At 55.7% G+C, this 14,847-nt stretch overlaps 1 protein-coding gene across 1 annotated transcript; it reads right to left on the reverse strand.

The window, feature by feature from the left end:
* Positions 1-6,437: 6,437 nt before the first annotated feature.
* LOC306809891 (maestro heat-like repeat-containing protein family member 7) lies at positions 6,438-9,417 on the reverse strand (the record flags this gene model as incomplete). Its single annotated transcript, XM_079321797.1, has 8 exons — positions 6,438-6,637; positions 7,276-7,378; positions 7,764-7,865; positions 8,025-8,180; positions 8,316-8,492; positions 8,701-8,838; positions 9,011-9,125; positions 9,407-9,417. The coding sequence occupies 8 exons, from the start codon at positions 9,415-9,417 to the stop codon at positions 6,438-6,440; spliced, it is 1,002 nt and encodes a 333-aa protein (XP_079177923.1).
* Positions 9,418-14,847: the final 5,430 nt, after the last annotated feature.

Below are 14,847 nucleotides of genomic sequence, written 5' to 3' on the forward strand. Positions count from 1 at the left end.
GTTGCCCACATTGTTCTCTGCTCCCCTGTGGAATGGTCTGAGGTTGTGAGAGGGAGAGTTTGCTCCCTGCCCCTGGGCTGGCTCTGCAGGGGTTTGCTGTTCAAATCAGCTCCAGGCCAAAAGCAGGGCATGGGGAGCTGCTTCTCCTGTGACCTGGCAAGGGTAGGCAACACGTGGGGCTTTGGATTGTGCGTGCAAAGGAACGGAGCAGATGAGCAGAGTGATGAACTAAACTGAGCAGAGTATTCTATCAAGAGCTGAACAGCAGCTGCAGTGCTGGTGCTTCGAGGATGCTTCTCAATACTGAGATTTCTGAAGGACAGCTTTTGTGGTGTTGGAAATAAGGGAATCTTCTCCTCTGTGAATACCCAGCAGGCTGCTGGAGCAGAAGGGGAGCAGCTGTCAGAGCACTCCAGGAAGGCCATGCAATGTGTGCAGTGCACGGCTGCAACATCAGCAGAAGACAAGGCAGAGAAGTGTGAATCAACCACTGAGCCCAGGAGGACTTCTGAGGTAAAATGGGCTTTCAGTGCCTGTGCAGAGCCTCAGCTCCTCTGGAACAGGGCATGTTAGCCCAGGCAGCGCTTTGGAGTCCTCTGCTTGTTTCCTTGCCTCTCCCTGTCCCTGCTGTGGGCACAGCCTTTTGTTTGTTCTCTCTGTTGTGGCAGCCCATGGCTTTCACAAAGGCACCTTCACTCCACTGCCTCCCTCCCTGGCCCCGTGTCCCTGGACACACACTGGCCTCTCTTGCAGAGCTGGCAGCGAGAGCTTTTTGTCCCCAGTGTTGTCTGGTGCAATCGAGGGTGTCTGAGCAGAGATCTCCTTGCCTTGATGCCCAGAGGTCCTTTTGCTCCATGTTTGCTGACAGGTTTCTGTGACTCTGTCTCCATTCCAATGTGCAGGTGGCACCTGAAGGGAGAAGAATCAGAACTTTTAGGAGAGTGTTCCCCCCAGACTACTTTACATTGCCTGTCTGCAAGTCTGTCCAGGAAATAACTTTGACTTCTGAAGGAGAAAAGTCCTCCAGTAGCTCAGGGGAAGAGCAGCCCTCCTGCTGATGCACAGCCTGTGGAGAAAGGGGTCAGTGCTTTGGAAATGAGAGGCTCCCCCAGGGCCACACAGAGCCAGCTGCCCAGGATGTGCCCACGTGGCTTTTGAGTCTCTCCAGCCATGGAGACTCCACCACCTCCCTGGGCACCTGCCCCAGTGCTCGGCCACCCTCCCAGTGCAGAAGTGTCTCCTGAGCTCGAAGGGCCCCTCCTGTGTGTCACTTTGTGCCCGTGGCCCTTGGGGCTGTCCCTGGCCCCGACCCCTCTGCCGCATCCCCCTGGGTATTTATCCCCAGGGATGAGTTGCCCTGAGCCTGCTCTGGGCAGTCCCAGCTCTCTCAGGCTCTCCTCATGGCAGAGATGCTCCAGTCCCTCCATCACCTTCCTGGTCCTGTGCTGGACTCTGTCCAGTCTGTCCCTGTCTCCTGTACTGGGCAGCCCAGCTCTGGGCCCCACAGTCCAGGGCTGACCTCACTGGTGTGGGGCAAAGGGGAAGGATCCCCTCCCTCCACCAGCTGTGACACAGTTTACGTATTGAGAAACGATTAGCAGGATTGACAAGAGGAATTTCTGTTCCATATCTTATGTGGGAAAAATGGAATGGTCCATGCTCCCTATCAGTAGCAGTGGGTAAAGGTAAAGTGGTCCTGTTGTTGGTGACAATGGATGTCAGCTGCATAGGAACTGTGCCAGTCTGCTGTGACTTACTGTGGGAAGGAGCACTCTGAGGGAGGTTAAAGCTGGGGTGAAGAGATCCCTGAAAGACTAATCTTCAAACCACAGAAGCCCTATTAGGATCAGGAGCAATTCCTAGGCAAAAGCTGAAACTGTGCTTCTGTGAGTTCCTTTACCTCCCAGATCACTTTTTCCATTAATGATGACAGATCAAAGTTGAAGCTTGCCCAGCTGAAAATTCACGCATCTTCCTAGGACATTTGAATAGAAGGGAAGAATTCTTGATCCTGAAAACATTCAGGAAGTGGCTGAGGATGAAATGTTGAAGGGTTGAGGGCATAATTTAGAAGAAGGTAACTTAGGAAGGTGAAAAGCAGAATCACAATCCTGGGTGACAGGAGATCAACTGAATCAAGAACTTCTGATCAACCTCATCTCAGAAAGAAGGAATGTGGAATAAAACCTGTGGAAGAAGAATCAAGTTATCCCTGAGGAGTGCAGAGACATTCCGGAAGAAGCAGTATGGAAGGGGGAGAATAGTTAGGGAGCTCTTGAGCCAGGCATACACCAGGTGTGAGGAGCAGAGGAAGCTACAGCAGCTGTCTATTGTGTTCAAAAAAGCCTGGCCAGCGAAGGTGGCTCCAAAGAACAATACAGCAGTCTTGAAGATGGGCACAAAGGAGGATCTACAGAAGAACCTCAGGCTGATCAGCTCCTCTGGAATCCCTGGGAAGGTGATGGAGCAAATCCTCCTGGACACCTTTTCAAGGAACTGAGAGGGAAGGGCATTGGAACAGGCAGCAGAGATTTACCACAGGGAAATGGTGCCTGTCCAACCTGATTGACTCTGTGAATAATGGGAGACCAGGGATGGTGCTGCCTGACATTGCAAAGCATTCAACAGCCACGCAGTCTCCTCAGAGCCCGACTGGTGAGATATGGACCGAGGGAATGGCGAAGGGAGTGGAAAACTGCCCATACCAGGGGGCTCAGTGCTGCTGGATCAGGTGCATGAAGTGCTCAGGCTGTGGTGACACCACTCACAGATCATCCCTGGAGCCACTATTTCTGCTGATTAATGACTAATATTGATATGCAGAGGATGTCTCTTCTAGGCAAATGTGTGCCATGAAACTTTGCAATGGGATGTTCATTCCACGGGGGACACATATTTTCATCACAAGATATTTCCTAGCTCCTACATGAATATTTTCCTAGAACTATTTTACCCACCTCTGCCCCTTCCTGCAAGTGCTTTTATGGTCTTAGAGGGTCATCTAAAGGGGTCTCTGGTGGTCATATTCATTGAGAGCCCCCCAAATTGTCAGGCCCTTGTGTTGGACTTCTCTTAGGGCATGCACTGCTGTTTCTTGTTACATAACTTTGCCACAAAACCAACCTTGGTTCCTTCTTATTTGTTTCTCCACTGCTTCCAGCTCTGGTTAACATCCTGTGTGTCTGCTTTTACATTGTTTTCCCTAATTTGCTGGTTAATCTTTAAGCTCCATTTTGCAACTGAAAATTTATCCTTTCCATGTTGTCTGTCACAATGAGTGGCAGTAATGCATCTTCCTGGCTGGAGCCAGCCCCATTTCCATGCAGTCTTGGCCCAATCAGATGACCCAGTGTCCTCAGGAGCTGCCCTTTGACCTTGTCAGGGAGCACCCGATGGACATGATGCCACGGCAGCTTGGCAACCTCTGGATTGATCATCCCTATAGCGATGTCTCACCTCAGCATAGAATCCCAGACTGCTTTGGGCTGGAGGGACCTCAAAGCTGTGATAATTGATAAAAGATTGGTGTTAATCATAAAAGTATTGGGGTTTGTATAAAATAGAATACTAAGGTCTGAAGTGAAGCATGAACCCTAGATAGAGGAAAATATAGGATTAAATCCTTCTGTTTTAAATCTCCCTGTTATGAACATTATGTTTTCTAAATAAGTTGTATCTAGTACCATTTACAAAGTTAGACTTTCCATGAGTCCGATAGATTTTGCAAAATCAGACTTCCTGCCTTTGTTCAATCAATGCTGCTTATCTATAAAGACCACACTTCCCGATTTTCGCCGGTTTTATCTGCCAAGGCCAGATGAGACTTGACTATCGCCCAGAGACTTTACAGATGTTTATTTCAACCACCACTGCTTACCTGGCCACATTATGACAGCAAAAAACCAAGAGTTATTGATGACAACGAGAGAGCATACTATAAAAAGAGGCTGCAAACCAAGGAGCGTGGAGTGGGCGGTGACCCTTCATGTTCCCCAGCGCTGCTTGCTCCGTCTATATAAAATAAAGCAATGTAAATTTTGCTGAATAGTGAGGCTTTTTGTTTCTAATTGATAACCAAGCTCATCCTATTCCACCCCTTGCCACCAGACCAGGTTGCTCCAAGCCCCCTCCAACCTGGCCTTGGACACCTCCAGAGATGAGGCAGCCACAGCTGCTCTGGGCAACCTGTGCCAGGGCCTCACCATCCCCACAGGGAAGAATTTCTTCTAAGCCTGTCCTCTGTCAGTGGCAAGTCATTTCCCTTGTCCTGGCATTCCAGGCCCTAGTCCAAGGTCATCTCTCATCTCTCTTGGGAGCTCCTTTAGGCACTGGAAATGGCTCTGAGCTCTCCCTGGAGCCTTCTCGTCTCCAGGCTGAACACCCCCAGCTCTCCCAGCCTGGCTCAGGGCAGAGGGGCTACAGCCCTTGGAGCATCTCGTTGGCCTCTCTTTGTTATAATACATATCATGGTATTGGCTTTTCATAAATATTGGGGTGGGTACTATATGTGTGATGTTGAAATGGTTTTTAAGGTATAGTTTTCTTTAGCAGTAACACAAGCTGATAAAGTGTCTTTGTAGTAAGTGAACTGCCTGCTTGGTTGGATAACACCCAGTGAAGACACCTGCTACTGATATACCAGCTACCAGGATGGACTGTAGAAATGGAAGCCCAAATTAAGACTGATAAGGAAAAGAAATTAAAACCACAGCCAAGAAACATGCATACTCTAAAAAGGCGAATTCAAGGAGTGGCCATGTAAAACAGTTCCTGGAATATGGAAATTATATTTTAGAAGAGTTTGAATATGCATGACATGAATATGCACTGGGCTGATGAATTTAAGGGGTGTCTCCAAAACAGCAGGTCTGCTCTTGGCTGAAGATGCTCTTGGCTGATGAATGCCAAGCACTTGACCATATCCACTTTTGCTTTACTGTTTGTCTCTTATTGTCTTTCATGAAACTTTTTAAATTTTGTCAGGAAAGTGAAGCTCGTTTTTCACATCTCGACTCACTCCAGCAGCTCCACATCCTTGTGGTGTTGGACCTGAGGGCTGGAGGCAGCTCTGCAGGTGAGATCTCACCTGAGCAGGGCAGAGTGGCAGAATTCCCCCGTCCCCTGCTGCCCATGCTGTGGGGCCAGCCCAGGACAGGGGGGTTTTGGGTGGCAGTGCAAGGGCTGGGGTGTGGCTGTGAGCTTTTGGTAGAGAGAGGAGCAGTTGTGTTGAGCAGGCTGCCTGCACACATGCTCCAGGATCAAGGACCCTGCAATGGTGCCCACAGCATGGCCCCTGTTGGCATCGCGGCCGGTGCGGATGCCTCGTGGAGCAGGTGCCGGCGTTTGGGGTGCTGCTGTTCCTGTGCTGCTTCTGGTGCTGTTTGTGTGGTGCCCAGAGGCGCTGGGGCAGCAGCCACTCGGCAGCCCAGCTCCAGGAGACACGGCCACCCTCCCCATGGAGGCAGAAGCTCTGCAGGCCCAGAGCTCTGTGTCAGGGGGGCCTCGGTCTCAGCTCCGTGGCCGCCAGCCGTGCCTCTGCCCACTGCCCTGGCAGCCCCCAGTGGCCGTGCCCTGGCAGGGCCCCCTTGGCCTCCTTGTCCCCAGCCAGCCCGGCCTGGGCCCCTCGGGGGTGTCCCCAGCCTCCTGCTGAGGCCCAGCCTCGAGGCCTTCAGCCACAGGCGTGGCAGACTCTCTGAGGAAGCGCCAGAGCAGCCAGGTGGCAGGAACAAGGCGGTTGCCTGGGGGCTGCTTCTGGCCTCTGACTCCCAATTGCTCAGGGCTTGCCAGCAGCCCGGCCCCTCAGGGGCCTCCTGTCCCTTGGAAGCTCCTGCCACCCACTCTCTGCCACCCACGTGGCCCTCGTGCCTTCCCAGGGCCTTGTCCCATCAGGGCTTCTGCAGCATCTCATCCCTTCGTGGCCTCCCAGCGCCCCGTCCCCTCAGGGTCTGCCCCAGCCCCGCCAACCTGCCCGGCAGCGGCGCGGCCCCGAAGCAGCTCCGCAGGAGCCACATCCAGAGGCACCTGGGAGCCCTCAGCAATGCAGGCAGCAGCACTCGGGCAGGAGGACACAGATGGCGCTTCCTGGCTGGGAGAGGCCTTGTGCCCATCTCCAGGCACCGCTCTCGCAGCAGCTCCGGCCGTGCCCAGCCGCTCGCTCGGCAGCGTTAGGGCCGCAGCACAACCACCAAAGGCCAAGGGGCTCCTGGCCATCCTCCCTTCCCCACTGCACGCCTGGGCAGCTTGCCAAGCACGAGTCCCCTCTTCCCCTGTCCTTGCAGACACTGGGCACCAAAAGAAAGATCCTGGGAGTCTGGCTGTGAGAACACATTCTATATTTACATTGTAAAGGAAAACATAAAAGAAGGAAAAAACAATCTTGGATAAAAGAACAAGCCCCCCTGGCTCAGGTGGCCCCAGCTGACAGAGACCCTCTCCACTCAGCTCTCCTCAGAGCTCCAGCAGCAGAGCCGGCCACGGCCCCACAGACAAGGCCGTTTGCAGCGAGCCCAGCGGAAGCGATGTTGCAGCTTCTGCCATATGGAGCCCGAAGCTCTCTCTACTGCCCGCAGGAGAAAGGCAGTTTCGAGAGCCTGGCTTTTGGTGGCAGGGCTCATGTCCTCCGCCTTGTCTTCAAGGGCTGCAAGACAGACGAACAGAGCTACGGTCAGATACCACAGATGCAGGGACCCGAGGGGATCCCCACGCTGGCGCCATGCCAGGCGGTTCTGGCCACGGCCACGAGGGAGCAGGGAGCAAGGGGATCAGCCTGAAGCTACAAAGCACTATTGCCCCACGTGGCCTAGAAATCTCGGTGGCTGCTCTGGCCATGGCAGCCCTGGTCCACACAGGGAGCAGAGCCCTCGGCAGCTGGGCAGGGATTGTAGCTGCCCCCAGCAGGCGGGGCTGACAGCCTGCTGCCCTGACTCACCCTGACAGATGTTCCGGAGCTGTCGCTTGTGCTGCCTGAGGTGCTGCCCGGCCATCCCTGAGAACACAGAGCCTGTCACGGCCCGAGCGGCACAGCTCCCTGCCCAGGGCGCTGCCAGCCCTGAGGCCACACGCCCTGGTGCCCCCTGCATGGCTCAGCCCTGGCCCCTGCCGCACACTGCTGCCCAAGGGCACGACAGCGGGAGGGCGGCAGCAGCCCCGAGGGCAGTCGGGGCTCCACGGCACCGGGCCCGGATGGCAATGCCGGGGCAGCAACCGGGGCTGGGAAATAGCTGTGCCGGGCCTGGACAAGGAGGAGAGGGTTGGGAGCCCGGGCTCATGGCTCACCAAGGAACCTGATGGCTGCCTGTCGCAGGGACTCCTGTGGGCTGTCCAGGTACAGCAGGGCGTGATGCAGGTTCTCACCCGCTCGGATCTTGTCCTGTGCCAGCTGGGGAGAACGCCAGGAGGGTGCAGTTGGTGCAGGCTCAGCCCCTTGGCCGGGTGCTGTGTGCGGCCAGCACTGGCCTCCCCTGCCCACAGAGCCATGAGGCGGCCAGCAGCCTCTGGAGCCGAGCTCTGCAGGGGCACAGGGCTGGCTGCTGCCAGGGGAGATAGAGTGCTGCCCCGCTGAACAGCTCAGCTGGGGTGGGGATCCATCGGAACCGGGCTCGGGCCCAAAGGAGCCGGGAGCAGAGCCCACGTGGCCCAGGGAAGAGAGCAGCGTGTGGCTGCAGCACTGGGCAGGGCTGCGGCTGCCAGCCACACACACTGAGCAGCGAGCGCGCTCAAGCGGCTTCTCCAGCCCGAGGCCGGGGCTGCCGGGCCGTCCTTACCAGATTCATGCCACAACTCCAGGTCTGCTCCTCCTGCAGCATCTCTTGGAGATCCTTCCATTGCAGGTACCTGGCTGAAGAACACAGCGTTGCCTGGGAGTCCTGGAGAGCAGCACAGAGGTGGAGGTGGCACCACAGCTGAGGGCACAGGAGCCACGTCCCTGGAGCACGGCCAGGAGGAGAATGCAGCCCGCCAGGCGCCAGAGGAGGAGGCAGCCAAGGCTCCTGCCAGGGGGCTGCCGGCAGCCGCTGAGTCCTCACCTCAGCCACGCGCTGGTTCTCGTCGTGACAATGGAAGGAGAGTGGGAGCAGGCTCTGGCGCACATGGGATTTCAGGGCCGTGTGGATTCTTTCTGCTGAAAAAATCGTCAGCTCTCGGAAGATGGACATGGAGCTCAACTGCACCTGGCTATCATCCTGTAGGAATGGAGGAGAAAAAGACCTCAGCATGGGCTGCTTCATGCCCAAATGGGCAAAGGCCTGGAAATGCCCCGGGCACACAGTGTGGGCAGGCAGCAGCCAGTGGCTGTGGCTGGAGGCAGCGAGCCTTACGTTGTCAAAGAGAGGCAGGAGCATGTCAGCCAGCTGCAGGGCGAGGGGGGTTGATATTGTGGAGCCATTGTATGGCCAGAGAGAGCTGAGGAGAACGATGCTCATCCTAACCACGTCGCTGTCATTTTCCCTCAGGAGCTCCACGAGCCTTGTGTGCAGGCCCCACATTCGTATGGCCTGTGTGAAACAGAAGCGTGTCAAACGGCACCCTGGTGCCGCAGGGCCCAGAAGCCAATGGCCTGTGCCAAAGAACTCGGGCAGCTGAAGGGGGAGGCAGGAGAGCTGGGAGCAGCTGCCTCAGCTCCCGAAGCCCAGCCAAGCGCAAGCGACCGCGTTCCCCAGCCCCATGCCAGCAGCACGGCTTCAGCCGCTGCCCCCTTCTCACCATGGAGATGTTCTTGCTGAGCAGCACGAGGCCTCGCAGTGCCAGGCGATGCCTCTCCCTGCACTCGCTCTGCAGGTTCTTTGACATGATGTCCAGGGCGCGCTCGTGCCATTCTCTGCAGGCCCTGCACTGGAGGATCTGAAAGGCACGGGGCGCTGCCAGGGGAGCCGGCCGGCAGGAGCCCCGAACCGCACAGGGCTGGGCCCAGGCAGCAGCACAGGGCGCGGGCACCGTCCCAGGCAGCTGCGGCCACGAGAGTGCAGAGAGCTGGGACGCAGCTCAGCCAGGCAGCGCTGGCCTTCAGGCTCACCTCCACAAGGAACGCCATGGTGGCCAAATCCCAGCATGGCATGTCTTTGCTGAGCAGCCCGAGCAGGGAGGAGGCAATTTCAGAACACAAGGCTACGGATTTGTGGCACATTTCTCTGTCAGGAGCAAACAGGAAGGAAACCCTGAACCAGCAAGGCAAACGTCTTGCCAGAGTGACTCACAGAGGTCTGTTCATTCTCCAGCAACCCTCCAAGGAAACCCAGGTCCTTTGGGAGGGGGCTGCTGCTCTTGGGCACCCTCCACTCCCAGACTTTTGCTGCCTCCTTGGCCATCCCTTGGTGACAAATCCCTCTAGCCCACAACCACGAGGACTGTGTGGAGCAGCCTGGGTACAGGGCACAAATGCCAGGGGCAGGTGCGGAGAAGGGGGTCTCACCTGGCCAGCATGCCTACAGCACAGTGCTGGGTGTCAGCACAGAGCAGCGTGTCCCAGGCCCGCTTGTCTTCCAGTGCCACCACCGCATCCTTATAGTGCAGTTGGCAGAGCAGGGCCTTCAGCGTCTGCTCTGCAAAGCTGTGTGAACAGCAAAGGTCAGGTCACACTGGGAGCACTGGCTCCTGTCCTGGGGACATGGCAGGGACAGAAACACTGCCATGGAGGGAGCACCTGTTGGGGTTGGTGGCAAGGCCGTGTTGCTGCTGGCACCCCTTCCAGAAGGTATGGACCACCTCTGGCATATGCAGTGTGCTGGAGAGCACTTGGAAGAGCAGATGCGCAAAGAGGCGGGGGGAAATAGACGGTCACGACGTGGGGGACACAGGGCACGTGGAGGATCTTCCAGATCACCACAGTTGCCTGCAAAGGACACAGCAGCCTGAGACAGCGCTCACCACCGAGGTGTCCATGTGGCAGGGCCCGAGAGTGGGAGGCAGAGGCCGGCGGAGATGCAGGGGCAGCTGCGGGCCTGGTGGCCCTGAAGCTGCCCCTAGGCCAGGATGCAGGCAGGCACCCGAGGCAGGGAGATGCCCTGGGGATGGAGGCTGGAGAGCTGACGGAGAGGTGACCTTGGGGTGAGCAAAGGCCAGTTGCAGAAACTCACAGCAAGGGTAAGGACAGCCATGCAGTCACCATCAGAGGTGCTGGTGCTGTGCTCTGGCCAGTTGCCCAGCACATCAAGGAGTATCAGCATGGCCAGCTCGGCTGTCCTGCACGAGCACATGATGCTCTTCCACATGGCCATAGCAGCTCTGTGGGGTGAGAGCCGTGTCTCAGTCAGGTCTGGGACAAAGCACTGTGGTCTGTGCAGCAGTGGCGAGCTGAGCTGGCTGCCAGCCCTGCCTATGTCCACTGCCCCTCACTGGCAGCAGCCAGGCAGCCCAGACCTGTGGGCACTGGCCCCTGAGGGGCAGGGAGGGAGCAGGGCAGCACGTCAGGGGCTGCCATGGTGGGGCTGGCAAAAGGAGGAGCCAGAGGGCCCTGCAATTCTCTGTTTGCCAGACACCTGGGACAGGCTGTACAGGGTGTTGGGCTGGTGAGCCCAGAGCCTTGTGGGCACGTGGGCCCCATACCTGTCACACGATGGGGCCACACGCAGGAGAGCCATCACCACGTCTGCGGGCTGTGCCTCTGTCAGGTCCAGAAGGGGCCTGTACACATTGTACTCAGGCCTCTCATTGGCCGTGAGCCACTGGTGGATGTACCTCACCATGGCGGGCACCTGCAGAAGGCACGGGAGACTTGGGAAGCTGCCAGAGGCAGTCATGTGCCCAGCTGCCCCAGAGAAGAGACGTGGAGCTTTGGCCTCACTCCCATGGCTTCTGAGGCTTACAGTGAGCAGCAGGCACTGCTTGAGAGGCCAAGCAATTTCTGGGAGGATCAAAGGCAGGCCACAGGCTGCTTACTTGCTTTGCATTGGAAGGACCCTCCTGCACAAGCATATCCAGCAGGGCAGCACTGGTCTTGCTTTTGAAGATGGGAGAATACCCTCGGAACACAGTGCCCACTACGCCGGTCTCTTCCTCGCGCATTCTCTTCATGAATTTGCAAACCATCTGTAGCAGGAGGGCAAGAAGGGAGGGAGGTTCCATGGAGTGCTGCAAGCACGGTGCTGGGCTGAGCAGTGCCAAGCGGCCCAGCCCAGGTGGGGCCGGCTGCAGGTACCTGCGCTGTTTTGTGGAAGAGGCCACGGGTGCGGCGCTGCTCTCGTGTGCGCTCCATGGCTGCACCTGGCAAAGAGCGAGGGCAGCCCGAGCTGAGGGGCTGCAGGAGAGGCCAGAGAACAGAGGCCAGCCCTGCTCCCCAGCAGGGACAGCCCCAGGAGGGCCCAGGGCATGGGGCACATCTGAGGGGAGTCTGCCACAGCCCCTCTTCTGTCCTGTCCACTGCCATGTCCCCAGGGGATGGGATGGGATGCGTGCTTTTTGCACAAGGTGGTCATCAGCCTCCTGGTGGCCATTTTTGATGATAGCGCGCAAGTCTTCCACAGGCTTCAACTTTTCATCCCCGCTTCCTGCAGATGATCTTTAAGATTGTCTGCTCAAACAGCCATTTTTAAATAACTTTTTGCAATTAACTTGTTCTGGTATATTTGCTTATTTCCAAAAAGTTCTTAATTCTCATATGCTGTTATGAAGTCAGTACTATTTTCTGCACACAGCTTTTTCCATAGCTCAAACATTATCTCGTTGCCTCAGCATCAGGTGCCTGGTGTTCAGGCAGTGTCAAACCAGGACATTCTAATAAAATGGAACAAGCCTGTGTTGGTACCTCCAACACAACAGTGTCAGTAGAAGAAAGATCTGTTTTCATCCCAAGGCAAATATTTCTGTACCAACTGGAGTCACAAAAATACCTGAGCATTTCTGCAGCTCGTTTAGGATACAACTGGGAGGCTCTGACCAAAGCAGCTGATTTGTGCCCTATGCTAGGAATGTTTGAAGCCATGGATGGCTGGTAAGGAGATGGGGCTGTGATGCTCGTGTGCAGCCAGAAGAGCAAGAGCAGCACTTTTCCAGGGTGTGAAGGGGCTACAGGATGCAGGAGAGCAATTGTAGAGGAATTGTAGTGACGGGACAGGGCGGAATGGGTTCCAATGGAGAATAGGAGTGGATTTGATTTAGGAAATTATTTTTTGGTATGAGGGAGGTAAGGCCCTGGCCCAGGCTGTGTGGAGAGGCTGTGGATGCCCCATTGCTGGGTACCTGATTGAAGGCCAGGCTGGATGGGGCCCTGAGAAACCTGGTGAGGTAGGAGGTTGCTCAGGGGTGAACAAGAGGACCTTTAGGGCCCCATCCAAGCCAAACTATTCCAGGATTCCATCATTCCAGACTCCAATGGAAGTGGCTCCAGGACTCGTGACATCCCAGCTCCCAGAGTTGTCATGTCACAGCCCACGTTCTCCTTTTTCTCTTGAACAATCAGGGCGCAGGGCAATGCAAAGCAGGGCAGAGAGCAAAGGCTGGAGCCTTTGGATGCTCCAAGTCTTAAACATCAGCCCCTGCAGCTGCAAAAGCTGCTCCCCAGATCCTGGCTCCAGCAGTTCCCAAGGCAGTCATGGCCTTCAGAGCACAAACATGGATTTTGTATCCCTGTAGCCTGATGCCAGCTCTCGGGCAGGAGTCCCTGTGGCTCCAGCAGGAAGGGTGGCAGAAGGTTTTCTGCCTGCTTTGGTGCCATTGCTGCAGGGTCTGCTGCTGTCAGAGCCCCTCTCTGCTGGTGGCAGCTCTGCTCTGGGGACACTGCTCTGCAGCAGCCCAGGAACAGGAGCAGTGCCCAGTGTGAGAGTGGTGACAGTGGGACTCCTGTGCACAGGAACCCCCAGCCCTGGGGGGGCTGTGCCAGCACCCACAGGGACCTCCAGTTCCAGGAACCCAGAGCAAGTGGAAACCACAACTGTGCAAAGCTGCCTGTGCCCAAAGGAAATGCAGAGAGAGCCAGGCATGACAAACAAGGACTGTTTATTTACAGAGCAGCAGAAACAACAACAAAGTACAGAACATATGTACAATATAATAATTCTTATAAGAACAGAAATCTATAAAAATATTTATAGTTTAAAGATCTATCTAAAAACAATAACGTAAAAAAAAAAATATTTACAGACTAAAGGACAACATCCTAACTAAAAACAACAACCTTAGAAATGTACTTACAGTGTAGGGGACCTATAGAATACCTGGAATCTAACAAACATATTTACATATTTACAGAAGAACCTAGCAATTTAGATAGGTAAATATAGAAGGGACTGTGTCCATCATCTCTGTTATACCTGGAAGAGAAGGAAGCAGCACTCCAGCCCAGCCCTGAGGGCTGTTCCCTGTGCCCCCAGGCTGGCACATGCTGGCAGAGCAGGACTCTGCCACCAGCACTGAGCCCAGCTGGGGCTGGGAGCTGGGCCCCAGGCACTGGGATGGGACTTGTGTGGCCCAAAGCCAGTGCAGGGCAAGCTGGGGGTGCTGCTTGTGCCACCAGAATCCAGGGCCCCCCCAGGGCACCGTTTCCCTGCATGGGGCCACCCAGCCCAGCCCCAGCCTGGCTGCAGGGGACCCACTCTGCCTGTGGGCAGGGCATGGCCAGCACCTGCCTGTCCTGCTGCTGGGGTTCATCTTCATCCCAAAATCTTATCTTCATCTTCCTTAGGTACCTCCATGTCTTCTTCCTCCACATCCACCTCATTTCTTTCATATACTCTTCAAAATATACCTCAGTCTCCTCCACATAATCTTCTGAATCAACCTCCATCATCTCCTCTCCATCCATCTCCATATCCACTTCCATCTCTTCTATGGTCTTTCTGGCAGCCTGCATGAGGCAGCACAACTTCACAGCAGGGTCCCTGTCCCATACTATGCCCACAGGGCTCCTCACAGGCAGTCAGGGGTGCCCTCCTCCCTGGCATGGCAATGTACCTTCACTGGGACAGGAGTGCACATCCTGCTGAGATTGGTGCTTCAGTCCAGACAGCAGGATGAGCTCAGGAATGATGCCAGAAGCAAGGAGCAGCAGAGAACAGTCTGATTCAACTAGGGTGAAGGGTGGTCTCCGAGCAGACTGAAGGCTCTGCTGGCTACAGGGCAATGGTTGGCTCATCAAGAGATGCTGGAAGTTCCACCTGGAACACTGGCTGTGATACAATGAATTTGGGAGCTGAGTTTGTGACAGGAGTTTCAGGGCCCCTCCAGATTGGGTGCTTCTTGTAAAATGATTGAATCCTTGGATGGTTTAACTTGGGTGGGGCTCTAAAGATCATCTCGTTCCAACCTGATCAACCTCCCACTAGTCCAGGTTGCTTAGGGCCCTGTGCAACATGGCCTTCAATCATCCTAGTGATGTGGTACCCCAGTCTCTGTGCAGAGCCTCAGCACCCTTGTGGAAGAAAAACATCTTCCTCAGATCAAAGCTAAATTTTGCTGCTCCAGTATCCATCCATGCCTCCTTCTCCTCTGGCCACAGGCCCTGCTGAACACTCTGTCCCCATCCTTCCCCAGGGCCTTTCCAAGTCCTGCTCGGCTGCAGTGAGGCCTCCCTGGGGCCTTTTCTCCTCCTGGCCAAGCAACACCAACTCTCTCAACCTCTCCTCAGAGCAGAGGGGCTCCAGCCCCTGCAGCATCTCCAGGGGCTCCTCTGCACTCCCTCCAACAGCTCTAACTTCTTCCCATGATCAGGACCCCAGAGCTGGGGAAGGGATGAGCCCGGGAGGGGCTGCAGCTTCATGGGCCCCAGCAGGGAATTTTATGTTATCCCTGCAGAGGAACTTAGATGCTGAGGGATACAATGAAAGGAATGGAGACTGCACTGGGCACCTATTGATTTACAGAACTCCTTTATGGTATCAGGTATGCCACTGCACCTGCAGCACTCTGAGTATTATACAG

The sequence above is a fragment of the Erithacus rubecula genome, assembly GCF_903797595.1.
Source record: "Erithacus rubecula genome assembly, chromosome: 18".
Lineage (NCBI taxonomy): Eukaryota > Metazoa > Chordata > Aves > Passeriformes > Muscicapidae > Erithacus > Erithacus rubecula.